This window comes from Emys orbicularis, chromosome 1, assembly GCF_028017835.1.
Source record: "Emys orbicularis isolate rEmyOrb1 chromosome 1, rEmyOrb1.hap1, whole genome shotgun sequence".
In the NCBI taxonomy this organism is placed as follows: Eukaryota; Metazoa; Chordata; order Testudines; family Emydidae; genus Emys; species Emys orbicularis.
Genome location: NC_088683.1, coordinates 150,056,931 through 150,072,964, shown reverse-complemented (window position 1 = coordinate 150,072,964; position 16,034 = coordinate 150,056,931). Strand labels below are relative to the sequence as shown.

The window sequence follows — 16,034 nt, the reverse complement described above, 5'->3', positions numbered from 1 at the left end:
AAGCCCCAAAGATAGTCCAGGAGGTTCAGTCACTGAGAGTCTAACCCCTGCCATCCCATAGTTAATAATGAGGAGGGTCAAAGAGAAGCCTTAAGCCTGTCACTATGATCAGCCAAGTCCAAAGGATACAGGAAGCTGAACTGGAGAGTGAAAGATCCAATGGAGTTTTACACTTAAATCACTATTACCTCTGTGTTTTGCAGCTGACACAGCAAGTCACGTTTCTGTCAGGTCTCTGTTATGTTTTGGATTGTCTTTTTCCGGGAGGGTTTTCACATGAATAATGGGCCACTTATTGCAAGAGGTTATCACACCAGCAAAATATGAAGTCTCTCCCTTTTGCACTGACATGCATTTTAGGTATATCCCAGCTGAATCTGTTGTGCTCACAAATGTTTTAGCTCCAACCCAGGACTGGCTGTTCTACCAAATACTTCCCAGGTAGAATATGCAAGCAGAGCTGCTGATCTTTCTGTTGCATCCCCGATGGAGTGGAGCCAAATGCTCTCGGTACGTCCCAGCCAGGTAGAACACGTGCTGTGCTGCAGTCTTCTAGATATATCAGACCCAGGTGGAAAGTGCCTGCTGTGCTGTAGAATGACCTAAGTATGTCCCAGATGCAATCCACATGCCTCGCTACTGCACATTCTAGGCACAGTCCAGGTAGAATGTGCTGCATACTGCGCTATATCTGTCCTGGCACACTCTCAAATGGGATACCCCCCAGGGAGGTTTTTGTAAAGGCCTCCCTAGGGAATGTATCACCGTGGGCCCCCTGTCCCCACGATGTTACAATCTCATACAAAAACAATCCCACCCAAGGCTCCACCCCTCCATGACGTCAGCCAATCACCATCAGAGAGCTTCTCCAAAACCACAATCTATTTCCTCAGCTGCTCCGTGACTGTGTGTGTGTGTGTGTGTGTGTGTGTGTGTGTGTGTGTGTGTGTGTGTGTGTGTGTGTAAAAAGGAAGGATTATGTCTAACTGTAGCCATCTCTTCATAACACATATTTTTAGCAGAAGCCTTATTCCATGGCTAGAATAAGTCAGCGGCAAGCTTTTTTGTTAGTGAGCTGTTTTCAGAGACAGCTTTTTTCTACCTTCACAGCATTCTGCATGTTCCATTCACACCCCTCTGTCCCTCGGCCTTTCCCATTCCCTGTGAGATCGGCAACCCATGTTCAAATCCAACGTAGACCTGTTAGCACTGAGCCATGAGGCCCTGTGTGCACCTGCCAAATTGGAGCCTTTATTCACAGCTTTTCCTGAGCCTTGATATTTTCTCTGAAAATCTGGCTGGGTTGTACTTGTTTATGCCCAGAGTGTGAGCACAGTGCTAGAGAGACGAGCTAGATTGACAGTCCCTGGAGTCTGAGGCTTCTGTTTATCCTTGGAATGGCAAACCTCTGAGTGGCATACCATAGACAGTGGCAATGCAGGTTTCTTTCATGCACTATGTGTTGCAATCCTACCCTGAAGAGATCTCATCCGGGAACATGAAGAGAGCTGAGCCGCCGTGGCCCATTCAGTCCTTCACTTCTTTGCTGAGACTATCCGTAACGGGGTCAAGCAACAGAGATGATGATCGATTCTGTGAAGCACCACCGTTATATAGATGTTCTCAGTGGGCATGAGGTCAGGTCACATGACATCCTGTTTACCTACATCACACATAAAGTTGAACCCTTCCCCAGAGGCTTGTTTACAGGGCAGTTGTGGTGCATCCCAGGAAGGAAGATGTCATGTCAGCTAAATCTAAAACCTGCACACACTGAGCCAGCCAAGGGAAGGAGTAGACACATGAAAAAACTCTAACAGAATCATCCAGTAGGGGGCACACCCCAACCCCCAAAGCCAGTCCAGCCCTTTTACCTATAGGACCAGCTCTTCTCAGGCAGCCAGCACTAGGAAGCGATACACACACACAAGAAACCCTGACATAGACTATTCAGCAGGGAGCAGCTGGTAAGGCCTCAGCAGGTTTGCAGAGGAAAGAGGGGCTAGCGGCAGTACTTAGCATCAGGGCAGGGGGGTCCAGCTGGGCATTTGGTATGCTGGCAAAATGCAGTGCTTAAAGAGAGAGTGTATATGGGGGGGTGCGCACACAGGCGGTGTCACAAGGGGGTCACAGATTTGCCCCCCATAAAGAAAGAAAGCTGGGTTGTTAAGGGGCACACCTTAACAGTCTTACCAAACCTGCCATTCCCATGGTTTTTTCAGACCACTTTAAGCACTGGCTGGATGACCGCTACGTGTGCATCTCTACAGTAATGAAGGGTTGTCAGCACTAGTGAAATGTAAGCACCTCTGCAGCAGCAAATGTTCTGCCCCACCAAAGCTATGTGCTTCTGCACACTTGGGGGCCACTAACCTGTGGGAACAATTGTGTGTGTGTGTTTGCCTTTTCAAAGTGGATTACATTAAAAAACTATTATTTTGGGACATTATCTAACTGCCCATTTGTCACTGTCTCGTCTCTGGACAGTGTGTAATGTAGCTCTTTGCCTTTCTGTCTCTCTAGGTATTAATACAGGGACCATTATCACAATAGCTAAGTCTCTATAAAATTAGGCTTTGATTTTACCTTCTCTGTACTACTATTACTTTATTATTAATAATAACTATTATTATATAAAGAGGCATTTGCATGATTTGTATTCAGAGCTCCAGTCATGCCCCAGGACTGCATTGTGCCAGGTGCTGTACAAACAGAACAAAAAGACAGTGCCTTCCCTAGGGAGCTTACAATCTAAGTGTAAACCAAGGGAAAACAGATGGCTACAGTAAGTACAAGGAAACTATGAAACAATATTGGTCAGCATGACAGGCTGTGGTTTCTGCACAGTAGCAGCCTAACCGTTGTCAAGTTTTTTGTAGTCAGGGCACAGGAGAGTTTTCAGGATAATAATGAACTGACTTTGTGGCTGTTAATGTCCTTAATGTCACTAATGAGCCCCAGCCCACAAGCTACCTGTCCTGTGAGATGGAGATCCTTTGGTCAATCACTTTGCTCCCTTTGTTTCTATTTAACTTTGTATCATGATTCCTGTGAATGATGTTGGCGCCTCACTTGGATGTTAACTTTAAGAGGTAATTCTCCAGAACACCAGCAGAGGGAAACCGTTCTCCACTTTGGGTTTGAAATTGGAAAGGTTTCAGATTGTATGTGTGATAGTCAGAGGTACAGGAGTGCAAGTGTATCCATAGGCATGGGAACTAGGGGTGCGGGGGCTGCAGCACCCCCAGGTTTTGTACGGGGTCCAGGCCACCGGCCCCATGTCCAGGGTCCCAACGCTGCCAGCCCTGCGCCTGGGGCTCTGCTGCTGGCCCCTCGCCCAGCCTCAGCCTCCTTACCCCTGTCCATGCTTCCCTCCTCTCCCAGAGCCACGGCCTGGTTCTGGTCCCAGCTTTGGGGAGAGGAGGCACGGACAGGGGCAAGGGGTGTGTGACAAAAAGTTTGGGGACCACTGGCTTTCAGCACCCCCACTGTAAAAAGTGTTCCAGAGCCACTGAGTGTATCCTGCATGAATTCAAAGAGGAGACAGGGAGAGAGACATCTTAAATCTATTTCGATGAGGCAAAAGGACCACAAGTACACAAATAAATGTGACAAAACTGAGTAAAGGGGAAACATTTCTGGAAATATTTTCTAACAGATCTGTTAGATTGTGGAATGGTCTCCCATGGAAGTGGTGGCCCTATCACTCAAGTCCTTCAGAGCAGCACTGGACTCAGCACTAGAGAATACACTCTATAGAACAGGGGCCAGCAACCTTTCAGAAGTGGTGTGCCAAGTCTTCGCTTATTCACTTTAACTTAAGGTTTCGCGTGCCGGTAATACATTTTAACATTTTTTAGAAGGTCTCTCTCTATAAGTCTATATTATAACACAAAACTATTGTTGTATGTAAAGTAAACAAGGTTTTCAAAATGTTTAAGAAGCTTAATTTAAAATTAAATTAAAATGCTGATCTTACGCCGCCGGCCCACTCAGCCCACTCCTGGTCTGGGGTTCCGTTCACCTAGTTCAGCAGCGGTCTGAGCGGGGCCTGCGGGACCCCGGCTGGCAAGGGGCCAGCAGCCAGGACCCCAGACCGGGGTGCAGGAGCTCCTGTTTGGTGCTCAGGATGGGGGTGGGAATGGTGCAGGAGTCAGGGCATGGGGGGGGGGCTGGAGATGTGTGAGGGATGCAGGGTACAGGGGTGTGTGTGGGGGGGTTCAGGGCAAGGACCCCAGACCGGGGGTGCAAGAGTCAGGGCATGGCGGGGCTGGGTATGTGTGGGGGGTGCAGAGGGCTGGGTGTGGGGGGGGGATGCTAAGGTCAGAACAGGGGCTGGAGATGTTTGAGGGGGTGCAGGGCAGAGGGCTAGGGTGCTTGGCTTGTGCTCACGGCAGGGGGCTGGAAGGAACATGCCCCATCCCCACCACTTCTCTGCCTCCTCCCCCAAGCAGCGAGCAGGCTGCGGCTCAGCTCCCCCACCCAAAGGCGATCAGCTGATTGGTGGCAGGGAGAGGGGCAGGAAAGCACCATGCTGGGGGAAGAAGCGGGGGGGGGGGGGAGGGGGAGAAGAGAAAAGAGCTTGGTTGCCGGCATGACCAAGCTTCTACCTCCTGCCCCCGCCGGAGAAATTGGTGGGCGGGGGGGGCTGAGTGGGGCCAGGACCCCGGCAAGCAGCAGCAGCGTGCCATAAAAAGAAAAAAAAAAAGGCTCGTGTGCCATCTTTGGCACACGTGCCGCAGGTTGCCAACCCCTGCTATAGAACAATCTTGTACTGTTGAGAGAGAGAGGGGCCTGTTCTGTTGCTGCCTGTGTTTTGCTTCCTATTGTGGATCAGTCTTTAGGGCTATCAGTCACCACTTTGCACAAACTACTAAGTCTAATTTTAAAAGACCCATGAACCATTTTGTATGTTTAGAGAAGTCCTGGCCATAGTCCATCCTGAATAAACACAGCCTCCCTAAATTTCCCCCAGCAGGTACAACTGGATCCACTATCCTGCCTCACATCCTGAGCTAGTTTGTAATGCAGAGTATTGCTATGTTTCACTCAAAGATGGATCACTTCAGTGCTGGGGCAGTGATCCCATTATGCACCATCTATACGGCACTTTAGCACAATGAGAGTGCTAGGGAACAGTAAGGTGTTATGAAAAACCCTGAGGAAAAACACTGGCACCAAGAAAGCATTTGCTACAGCTAATATAGCTTTATTTGTGCTATGTTGTTTTCAAAGATGAATTAAAGGGGGAGGGAAGGAAAGGTCACCAGGAAACCAGCAGCAGATGGAGGTCTCAGTTGGCAGCAATGGTCTCCTCGATCCAGTCAACATAGTTGCAGACTTTGGTGTAGACTCCAGGGTAACCCTGCAGAGCACACCCGATCCCCCAGGACACAACTCCTTGGAGCTCACCACCGCACACGACTGGGCCACCAGAATCGCCCTGTGAGGGAAAGGATTTGGGTGTTACAGACACGAGTTAATTCAGGCAGAGGAATCTATTCAGCTAATTGGGAAAGGTTTCAACTAGCTGCAGGTGAATCTTGAAAGCACTAGGTAAGGAGCAGCAGAGTCCATATAGTCTGATATGTCTGACGGGCAGGGAGTAGGGGATAGCTCAAAAAATCCCAGTTTCCTTTGTTGACCATCATGCACCTAACACCCATCAGCAGTGCCTGGAACTACAATGCTAACTGTGGTAAAAAGCCTAATATATCCAAATCTGCTGATCTGAGACTGTATTGAAAGCAAACACCTGCCTCTGTCCTTGTTTTGTCCATCCTGTTCATCCCCACCCCCATCAGAGACTGAATTGCATCTATAACCCAGAGGTTGAAATGCCCTGAAGTTCACAGCTTGATCCCTTGAGCCATCCAGTTCACACCCCCAAACACACCCTCCAAACTCCTGAGCACATTCTTTTCCTCATCACATCTTGTGGTTAATTCTCTGCAGGTTCTCAGAGTTCTGGCACTAAGGCTGGAACAGGAGGGACAAGAGCAGCTGATCCCTGTCTCTGCAGAACAAGAGAAAATGAAAGGCAGCTCACCTGGCAGGAGTCTTTGCCACCCTCCAGGAATCCCACGCAGATCATGTTTGTAGTGATTTGTCCTGGGTAAGCACCACTGCACTCAGCGTCAGTCAGGACTGGAGCATCCAGACACTGGAGAAGCTCGGGGTAGTTAGCTGCCAACAGAGAGGGGAGAACACTAAGATTCATCTTAGAAAGCAGACAGGCCAATTAATACAAAGACTGGTAGATTTCTGGGCTAGAGAATCCAATAAAGAAGAGGGCAGTAAGAACTACCGTACCATCTGTGAGGAGGACCTCAATGACTAGAATAGAACAGGGGTTATTTCAGGGAAGGACTGAGGGGCATTGGCAGAGCTGTGTGGGGAGCCCAGGACTGGAATAGCAGGGGGGACTGCTAGTAAGGAGAGAGGGTAATTGGCAGAGCTGAGCGTGTGGACCCAAAGATTGCAAGTGCAAAAAGAGCTGCAGGTCAAGACTGAAATGTATCTGGGTCCCATAACTGTAATAAGATAAGTGGGCTGTGTGTCATGTGTGAAGCACATTCATACTCACAGCCACTGCTGAGGGTGTTTCCCCACCCAGAAATCAAGCACGTAGTCCCAGCAGCCACACAGGCAGAAGGAAGAGAGATCGCTGTGACACGGGAGTTCAAGGCAGCTGGGGTTGCCAGCTTGATCAGCATAATGTCATTATCCAGGAGCCACGAATTGTATTTGGGGTGGCGGATTACTTTAGCGGAGTTGATGAACTGCTCGTCCCCTTCCAACACATCGATGTTGTATTCCCCGAGCCTCACCTGGATGCGGCTGCAAAAAAAATCAACCAGGCAACATGGAGGACAGTTAACCACAAATAGCATAAGATGTGACCACTAGGTGGCACTACATAGTTCAGTGCACTGTGTAGTGATGACATTCAAATTCTGTCATAGATCACAAGTGAAATAATTGTGACTGGCTTTCATAATAGTCTTCGTACTGAAATCAAAGCAAGGGGCCATCAAGTTTGGTATCCCATCTGCAACAGGGGCGCAAGCTAGATGCTTCAGCGTAAGGTCTTAAATCCTCCCAGTGAGCCTAATTGTGTAAGAGCATACCAGGAAGAGGAATTTTGATGCTTGATCCCAAATGGGGAGTGACAGATGTCCAGAAGCAGGAGGACTGATTCTTACTCTGGTTGAATATTTGTTTACATGACACAGTAACAGTGAAATTCACAAGCTCTGTCAGGTCTAATAATAAAAGATAGAGATGGGAATTCCATACCTGTCCAGTAGATCTCCAGCTGTAGCCCAGGGTGAAAAGAATGAAAGGTTCTGAGAACCCATTTGTGGGGTGTGTACAGGAGAGGACCCTTCACTTGTGAAATGCTCTGCAGAATGAATAGGCTGGAGAACGCCTGATCTAAACCATCCCCCAGAGTCAGCTCAGGATGGTCCTTACAGCATGCAACCAGCTAAGCTCTCCAGATCCTTCCTGAACCCAGGAATGGTGGCTGGTTTAGTTTCTTTAGTGTTGTGGGAGTAGCAATAACATATTACATTGCACTAGCAAACTTTCATCCCAAGGTCAATTACGTCCCTGAAGGTGGATCCAGTTCTGTCCTCAGCCAGTATGAACTACAATGGCAATTGCATCTGGATACTGAAGGGCAGAACTAGGCTCTGTATAGAAGGTATATATAGGGATCATGTCACCCCTTCCACAGATATATAGCCACCTCTAGGGAAGCATGGGGCAGCTGTCTAGCAGTACCTAGCAGAGTTACTTAACACTTTAGGTCAGGAAATGAAGAAGAATGGATCCAATTGAAAATTCTGGGGGAATTAAAGGAGAACAGAAAGTAATTAACAATTTTGGAAATTGGCCTGGACAGATGGACTGTCAACCCTACTACAGAGAAGAGTGTTGTGGGAACTTTCATAGTGGTCAGAAACACTTCCTGATACCATGCTTGGGCACTGGGATGTCACCCTGCAACATGGATTTTCCTTTATTGCTCTGCTATCCACATACTGGGCAGGTCTGATTAGATCTGACAAGATCTCAGCCAGAGGCTGCATGGCCACAGGCAATATGTAATGCATTAACCTTCACTCACGATTTGTAGCAGTGAGCAGCTGACACGACCCATTGGTTGTTGATGAGAGAGCCCCCGCAGAAGTGGTACCCAGAGTTCAGGGACACTTGGTAGGGGATAGAGCAGGTGTAGCCCCCCACGATTTTGTCATCATCATCAACAGGGACAGCAACTGAAGGAAATGGGGAAATCAGGTGTTAAAAAAATAACTTGGAACCCAGTGACTTGAAATGCAGCAGCTAATAAGCAGCAAATTATTTAACCATACTGTTAAAAACTTTGGCTTACAGGAGTCTTCTCCACATCTCTTGAAGCCCTGCCCTCCTCAAATTTTCCATGTTTCATGCTCACCACCCTCGAAGGCATGGGTGGGCAAACTTTTTGGCCCAAGGAACACATCTGGGTGGGGAAATTGTATGCAAGGCCATGAATGTTGGGCTGGGGCAGGGGGTTGCGGTGCAGGAAGGGGTGCAGGGCACAGGTTTAGGCTCCAGCCTGGCACCCCTTACATCAAGCAGCTCTGGGGTGGCAGTGGCACACAGCAGGGCTATGGCAAGCTCCCTGCCTGCCCTGGCCCCATGCCACTTCCAGAAGTGGCCAGCATGTCCGGCAGTGGCTCCTGGGGGTAGGGAGGGGCAGGTGGCTATGCCGTGCACTGCCCTCGCCTGCGGTACCACCCCTGAAGCTCCCATTGACTGCGATTCCCCATTCCCAGCCAATGGGAGCTGCAGGGGGCAGTGCCTACAGGAGAGGGCTGTGCGCAGAGCCCTATGGCCACACCCCCGCCCCACAGGGGCTGCGGGGACATGGTGCTGGCCTCTTCCAGGAGTGGCATGGGGCCAGGGCAGGCAGGCAGCCTGCCTTAGCCCCACTGCGCCACAGGGCTGCCAATCCCACAGGCCAGATTGAAAGGCCTTACTGGCCAGATCCAGCCCACGGGAACATAGTTTACCCTCCCTTGCTCTAAGGCATGAGGCTGTGACAACTCTCCTGGTTCTGGAAGAAAGCAAGTTTGGTCTCACCAACTCTGTTCCTTCATTGCCCGGTAAAATAATGATGGGGATTTCTCTCAGATCTCAAACCCTAAAAGACCTCAACGTGTTATATATCTATCTATCTATCTATAAAAAAAATAGAGTTTGTAAAAGTGACAAGATGGCTAATGTAGTATGGTGGGTCCTGCGCTTTTCTTGGGAGGGGGCTAAGATGCCACCCCTTGCTCCTGCTCTTGGGGCACTGAGGGCCCTGCTAGTGGCTCACAAACATGGTCAAGGAAGGAAGCAGGGGAGAGGTCTGGGTTTGCTCCTTACTCTGAGCCCCAGCCCCTGTCAACCCCTGTGGACTCTTACCCTCTTCAGTGGGGTACCTTCAGTCCTTAAATGCAGTGGGGGGGGGGAGTCTCCCTCCCCTGCTGGGGCAGGGTCTCCCTTACTCTGGTTTGCTGATCTTTCAAGTCTTACAGCACACCTCCAAGCTCCAATCCTCTCTCTCTTTCTCCCCTGACTGCCTGAAGCAGGGGGGTTTATTAGGTTGCTAACAGGGCCTTAATTGACTACAGGTGCTCCAATTAACATGTAGCAACCCTCCCTAGTCTATAGGGAACCATGCCTTAATTAGCCTAGGGCTTATATACTTCCCCTCCACCACTCTCCCACTGCTCCCGGGCCCTCTTGTATCACAATATATATAAGAATTACTTCACCCACCACTAAAGGACTGCCACATCGGGCATGGAACATGATAGCTGTTTGACAGTGAACAGAAACAATACACATCAGTTTAGGGCAAGAAATGAAAAAGAATGTCAAGATCAATTGAAACTGCCACTGGAATTTTTTGTTTCATTGCAAGGAGACAGAAGTACATAGAGAAAAGACAGAGGAAAAGACAGAGAGAGAGAAAGAGAGAAGCAAATGTAGAGAAAAACCATGTCTCAGAGAGGGAGCAGAAATTTAGAAGTCTGAAGGGGGCAGAAAAAGGGAGAGAAGCAGAAAGGGAGACAGAAGGGACAGACTGAAAGAGAGACAGAGATAGGGAAACCTAAAGAAAAGGGGAAAGCAGTAGGTTTGTGGTAGAGCACCAATGATCCCTGGAGAGCATCAGAGGATCAGGAGAATTAAACTGCTTTGGAAAACTCACCTGCTGCTCCTAAGCAGGCAAGAATCAGGAGAAACTTCATGGTGTCGCTGTTAGTGAGCACTGTTAGCTGTGACAGGTTTTGCTGAAGAAATCACCCCACTTTATACCTCTCAGAGAGTGTTATCTCCCCAACCCAAGGTCCACCAGGTTCTCACTTCCCAGGGTCTTACATCAATTCAGACAAATATAGTTACCTTATCAAGCTAAAAAGGTAATAAAGTGACTGCAGGTGCCACAGAGACTGGAACAAGCATTTCCTGAAATGAAAAGAGCAAATGTCCAACTCTATACAGCCCTGCTGATGTGCCTTAATCCTACCTTGCACACCCCTGCTATTCCAGTGCTGGGTTCCCCACACAGCTCTGCCAATGCCCCTCAGTCCTGCCCTGAAGCCCCCTGCTATGCCAGTCCTGGGCTCCTGTGATGAATGCGAAAATTGTTGGCAATATTTTTATGGTCCATAGATGTAGCTTGGTTTCTCTGTGAGCTTTGTATTGCCGTACACTGAGTGTAAAGGGAAGCAATGGGTGTTTGAGTCACTTTAGCTGCATGGATGGAGACCAGAGTCATTAACATGAACTACATATGACCTAAAAATGTAAATGGAGGACCTGGAGGAGACAATGGAAGAGCCGGTGACCAGAATTTTAGCATCTAGCAACTGAGAGTCCAAGGCTGGGTGGCCATGTGAACTCAGTGTGGCTTGCAGCAGGAGGACAATAGACAAAGTATGTCAGGAGCTCGGGCTAAGAAGAGGGTTCACAGACAAACAGTGGGAAATTTGGGACAGGCAAAGAGAAAAAGGGCTGGGAGAGAGTGAAGATGGAGCTCAGGAAGAAAAAGGGCATGGCAAAGCCCTGGCTTCCACTGCTATGAACGCTGTCCTCAGCCTGCCTCTCTCATGCTAACATGAAGAGTTTCGGTGCTGTATTCCAGGTGGTTAAAAAGGTTATGTTATTGTCAAAAGAGTGCCTGGTGTTGCTGCAGATACTTACTGAAGAGCATTACACCCTGAAAGAGGGAAAAAGTCTCTCACAGGAGTCTGGCTCAGCTAGACTTGCTGCAGAGAGACACACAGAGAGAAAGGGTTTGCTGGCATCTGAAGACCCAGTTTCGGAGTCATGGAGGCTATGGGCCTGCCCTTGTGGAACACTGTGGATCCTCGGGATTCAGATCACTAAAGGGGTTACTCCCAGGAGACTGGTTAAAGACCACGGCATAGTGCAGAACCTTTGTATACATTGCAGTTCCCCACACCATTCTGCCAATGACCCTCAGTCCTTCCCTGCAGGACCTCTTGCCATCTGAGCCATGGGGCTTGTAGCAACTTGCCTGGTACTTGGAGGGAGGAGCACAAGTTGTCAGGAAGTCAGTCTGTGTGAACATGGCTGGAATGCTAGCTGCAGCATCTCTGTAAATAGTTCTCTTAAAGAGCCCATTTAGTTTTACAAGCATGGAGTCCTTTTATGTTTTTGCCTAGCACATGGTATATGAAACAGGGTCCCCCACAACTCCTTTAAAGCATCTGAATTCTGACCTGCAACACCCCCTGTTAAGTTAATTATCACTTGCAGTGTGTTTGGCTATTCCAGTCATGTGAACCTTCAGAACTCTGCGAAACCCACTCTGTGCTGACCCCTGCTCTTTAAAACCTATCTTGGGCCTCTCTTGCACAGTCACTGCAAAATCCTGTGGTAGAGGTTTTGTGATGTTCACAAATGAGAGACTCATATGAGACTCAACAAGCTCATTTCATTTGTAATCTCAGATGTGTCAAGTATCAGAGGGGTAGCCGTGTTAGTCTGAATCTGTAAAAAGCAACAGAGGGTCCTGTGGCACCTTTAAGACTAACAGAAGTATTGGAGCATAAGCTTGCGTCTGATGAAGTGGGCATTCACCCACGAACGCTTATGCTCCAATACTTCTGTTAGGCTTGGTCTACACTTACCCCCCAATTCGAACTAAGGTACGCAACTTCAGCTACGTGAATAACGTAGCTGAAGTTCGAAGTACCTTAGTTCGAACTTACCTCGGTCCACACGCGGCAGGCAGGCTCCCCCGTCGACGCCGCGGTACTCCTCTCGTCTAGCTGGAGTACCGCAGTCGACGGCGAGCACTTCCTGGTTCGACTTATCGCGTCCAGACAAGATGCGATAAGTCGAACCCAGAACTTCGATTCCCAGCCGCCGAACTAGCGGCTGGGTGTAGACATACTCTAAGTCTTAAAGGTGCCACAGGACCTTCAGATACCATGTGAAGTCTCATCCAAACAGGCAAATATGCAGTGAATGGTTCCCATTTGTCTCCCCACCCTCACCCGGAAAGGACCTCAAGTCCACAGTGATTACTTTTGCATGAGTCAAGCAATGTTACCTAGTTGGAGCAGGAGATTGGGAGTCAGTCACTATTCCCAGCTCTGTCACTGAATTGCTGTGTGTTATTTGTCAGATTTGTCTGTGCCTCAAATTTCCTCCCTTCTAATAATGCTGTTAAGGCTGTATCCCTACTTTGAACTTTAGGGTACAAATGTAGGGGCCTGCATGAAGACTTCTAAGCTTAACTACCAGCTTAGTTCTGGTTCGCTGCCACCATTCCAAAGCTAATTCCCTTTTCTGGGTAGCCTTGAGAGACCTTCACCAATTTCCTGGTGAATACAGATTCAAACTTCTTGGATCTTAAATAAGGAGAAATTGACCCTTCCCCCCTCCTTCCTTTCACCAACTCCTGGTGAATACAGATCCAAACCCCTTTTGGATCTTAAAACAAGGAGAAATTGACCCTTCCCCCCTCTTTCGTTTCACCAACTCCTGGTGAATACAGATCCAAACCCCCTTTGGATCTTAAAACAAGGAGAAATTAATCAGGTTCTTAAAAAGAAGGCTTTTAATTAAAGAAAAAGGTAAAAATTATTTTTGTAAAATCAGTATGGAAAATAACTTTACAGGGTAATTAAACTTAAACAGCTCAGAGGACCCCCCTCTTCTGTCTTAGGTTCAAAGTACAGCAAACAACAATAAACACTTTGGTAAAAGGTACATTTACAAGTTGAGAAAACAAAGTAAATCTAAGACGCCTTGCCTGGCTTTTACTTACAATTTTGAAATAAGAGAGACTTGTTTAGAAAGATGGGGAGAACCTGGATTGATGTCTGGTCCCTCTCAGTCCCAAGAGCGAACAACCCCTTAAACAAAGGACACACACAAAAGCCTTTCCCCCCCCAAGATTTGAAAGTATTTTGTCCCCTTATTGGTCCTTGGGGTCAGGTGTCAGCCAGGTTACCCGAGCTTCTTAACCCTTTACAGGTAAAAGGATTTGGAGTCTCTGGCTAGGAGGGATTCCATAGCACTGTACACAGGAGAGCTGTCACCCTTCCCTTTATAGTTATGACACGCCCCCCAAATTACAGATAGTGTTGGACGTCCGGTTCCACACTGGCTGTGATTTCTTCCTGGAGCTCTAGGAGAAAACAGAGTTAATAAAACACATGTACCTTTAGACATACTACTGATTATATAAAAACTAACAATATGTTTTATTTTAAGAACAATTGTTAACCAGTTAACTTTGGGAAACTTTCCCGGGAGAGTGCATTAGCCACTTTGTTAGAAGCTTTCGAAATGTGTTGTATTTCAAAATTAAAATTTTGGAGAGCTAAACTTTACCGAAGAAGTTTTTTTGTTATTTCCCTTGGCGGTATGAAGCCCCTGTAGCGCAGCATGGTCTGTTTGTAGTTGGAAACGCCGTCCCCAAACATATGGGCGTAACTTTTCCAGCGCGTACACAATGGCGTAGCATTCCTTTTTGCTGATTGACCAGTGGCTTTTTCTCTCAGACAGTTTCTTGCTGAGAAACACGACAGGATGGAATTCTTGATCCGGTCCTTCCTGCATTAAAACTGCTTCCACGCCTCGCTCGGAAGCATCTGTGGTTACTAGGAACGGTTTGTTAAAGTCTGGGGCCCTTAGCACAGGGTCAGACATGAGTGTTGCCTTAAGCTGGTTAAAGGCCTTTTGACACTTATTAGTCCACTGAACTGCATTTGGCTGTTTCTTTCTGGTTAGGTCTGTCAGCGGGGCGGCGATTTGGCTGTAGTGTGGTACAAATCGCCTATAATATCCGGCCAAGCCTAAGAAGGATTGGACCTGTTTCTTTGACTTTGGAACCGGCCACTTTTGGATAGCATCCACTTTGGCCTGTAGGGGATTTATAGTTCCTTGACCCACCTGGTGCCCCAGGTATGTCACTTTGTTTTGGCCTATTTGACACTTTTTAGCCTTAACAGTTAGTTCTGCCTGCCGGATGCGCTCGAAGACTTTTTTTAGGTGCTCCAGGTGTTCTGTTCATGAATCAGAAAAAATGGCCACATTATCGAGATAGGCAATGGCAGATTCTCCCAATTCCGCTAAGAGACCATCTACAAGTCTTTGGAAGGTGGCGGGTGCATTTCGCAACCCGAAAGGGAGTACATTGAATTTATACACCCCTGCCTGGGTGACGAAGGCGGACCTTTCCTTAGCGGGTTTATTTAGTGGTACTTGCCAGTACCCCTTGGTTAAGTCTAAAGTAGAGATGAATTGGGCATGTCCCAATTTCTCCAATAGCTCATCTGTGCGTGGCATTGGATAGTTGTTAGGACGAGTTACAGCATTTAGCTTACGGTAGTTCACGCAAAAGCGTATTTCCCCATCTGGTTTGGGAACTAGAACCACTGGAGATGCCCATGCACTGCTAGAGGGGCGGATTATACCCATCTGTAGCATGTTCTGGATTTCCCTTTGTATAGCCGCTTGGGCATGAGGTGACTCCCGGTAGGGTGGGGTTTTAATTGGGTGAGCATTACCTGTGTCAATGGAGTGGTATGCCTGTTCGGTCCGTCCTGGAGTGGCTGAGAAAATCGGTGCAAAGCTTGTGCACAGCTCCTTTATCTGCTGTCGCTGCAGACGTCCCAGGGTCGTGGAGAGGTTCACCTCTTCCACGCCACCATTCCTTTTTTCTTTATAGTAGACACCTGCAGGCCACTCCGCGTCATCAGTTTCCTGGGCTGTAAACTGGCAAACGTTTAATTCTCTAGAATAAAAGGGCTTAAGAGAATTAACATGGTATACCTTAGGCTTTATGTTGGAGGTGGGGGAGGCTATGAGATAGTTAACAGCTCCTAGGCGCTCCTGGACCGTGAATGGTCCTTCCCACGACGCTTCCATTTTATGGGCCTGGAGCGCCTTTAAGACCATGACTTGGTTTCCTACTTTGAAGGACCGTTCTCTGGAATGTTTATCATACCAGGCCTTTTGCTCTTTCTGAGCATTCTTTAGGTTTTCTTTAGCAAGGGCTAAAGAGTGTCGGAGGGTGTTTTGTAGGTTGCTTACAAAGTCTAGAATGTTAGTTCCTGGAGAAGGCGTAAACCCCTCCCATTGCTGCTTCACCAACTGTAATGGCCCCTTAACCTCGCGGCCATACACAAGTTCAAATGGTGAAAACCCTAAACTGGGATGTGGTACAGCCCTGTAGGCAAAAAGCAACTGCTGCAACACTAGGTCCCAATCATTGGAGTGTTCATTTACGAATTTACGTATTATGGCCCCCAAAGTTTCATTAAACCTCTCCACCAGACCATTGGTTTGATGGTGATGAGGGGTGGCAACCAAGTGATTCACCCCATGAGCTTTCCACAGGTTTTTTATGTTCCCTGCCAGGAAATTAGTTCCCGAATCTGTAAGGATGTTGGAGGGCCAACCTACCCTGGCAAAAATGTCTGCTAATGCCTGGCACACACTTTTAGCCT

General features: G+C 48.1%; 1 protein-coding gene and 1 gene segment (V, D, J or C); both read right to left on the bottom strand.

The window, feature by feature from the left end:
* Window positions 1-16,034, bottom strand: part of LOC135876564 (T-cell receptor beta-2 chain C region-like) — a 167,535-nt gene that overhangs the window by 34,720 nt on the left and 116,781 nt on the right.
* Window positions 5,294-10,292, bottom strand: LOC135876575 (anionic trypsin-like). Its single transcript, XM_065401843.1, has 5 exons — window positions 10,253-10,292; window positions 8,135-8,285; window positions 6,587-6,840; window positions 6,050-6,186; window positions 5,294-5,443 (listed from the first exon to the last, which is right to left on the bottom strand). Exons 1-5 carry the CDS (start codon window positions 10,290-10,292, stop codon window positions 5,294-5,296), a joined length of 732 nt encoding a protein of 243 aa, XP_065257915.1.

Excerpts from the sequence above, each read along its gene's own strand:
- LOC135876575 (XM_065401843.1), bottom strand. The coding sequence starts at position 10,292 with ATGAAGTTTCTCCTGATTCTTGCCTGCTTAGGAGCAGCAG. Across the intron at positions 6,841-8,134 it reads GCTGCTCACTGCTACAAATC|CCGCATCCAGGTGAGGCTCG; the intron begins GTGAGTGAAGGT and ends TTTTTTTTGCAG. Across the intron at positions 5,444-6,049 it reads GTGGCAAAGACTCCTGCCAG|GGCGATTCTGGTGGCCCAGT; the intron begins GTGAGCTGCCTT and ends TTTCCCTCACAG.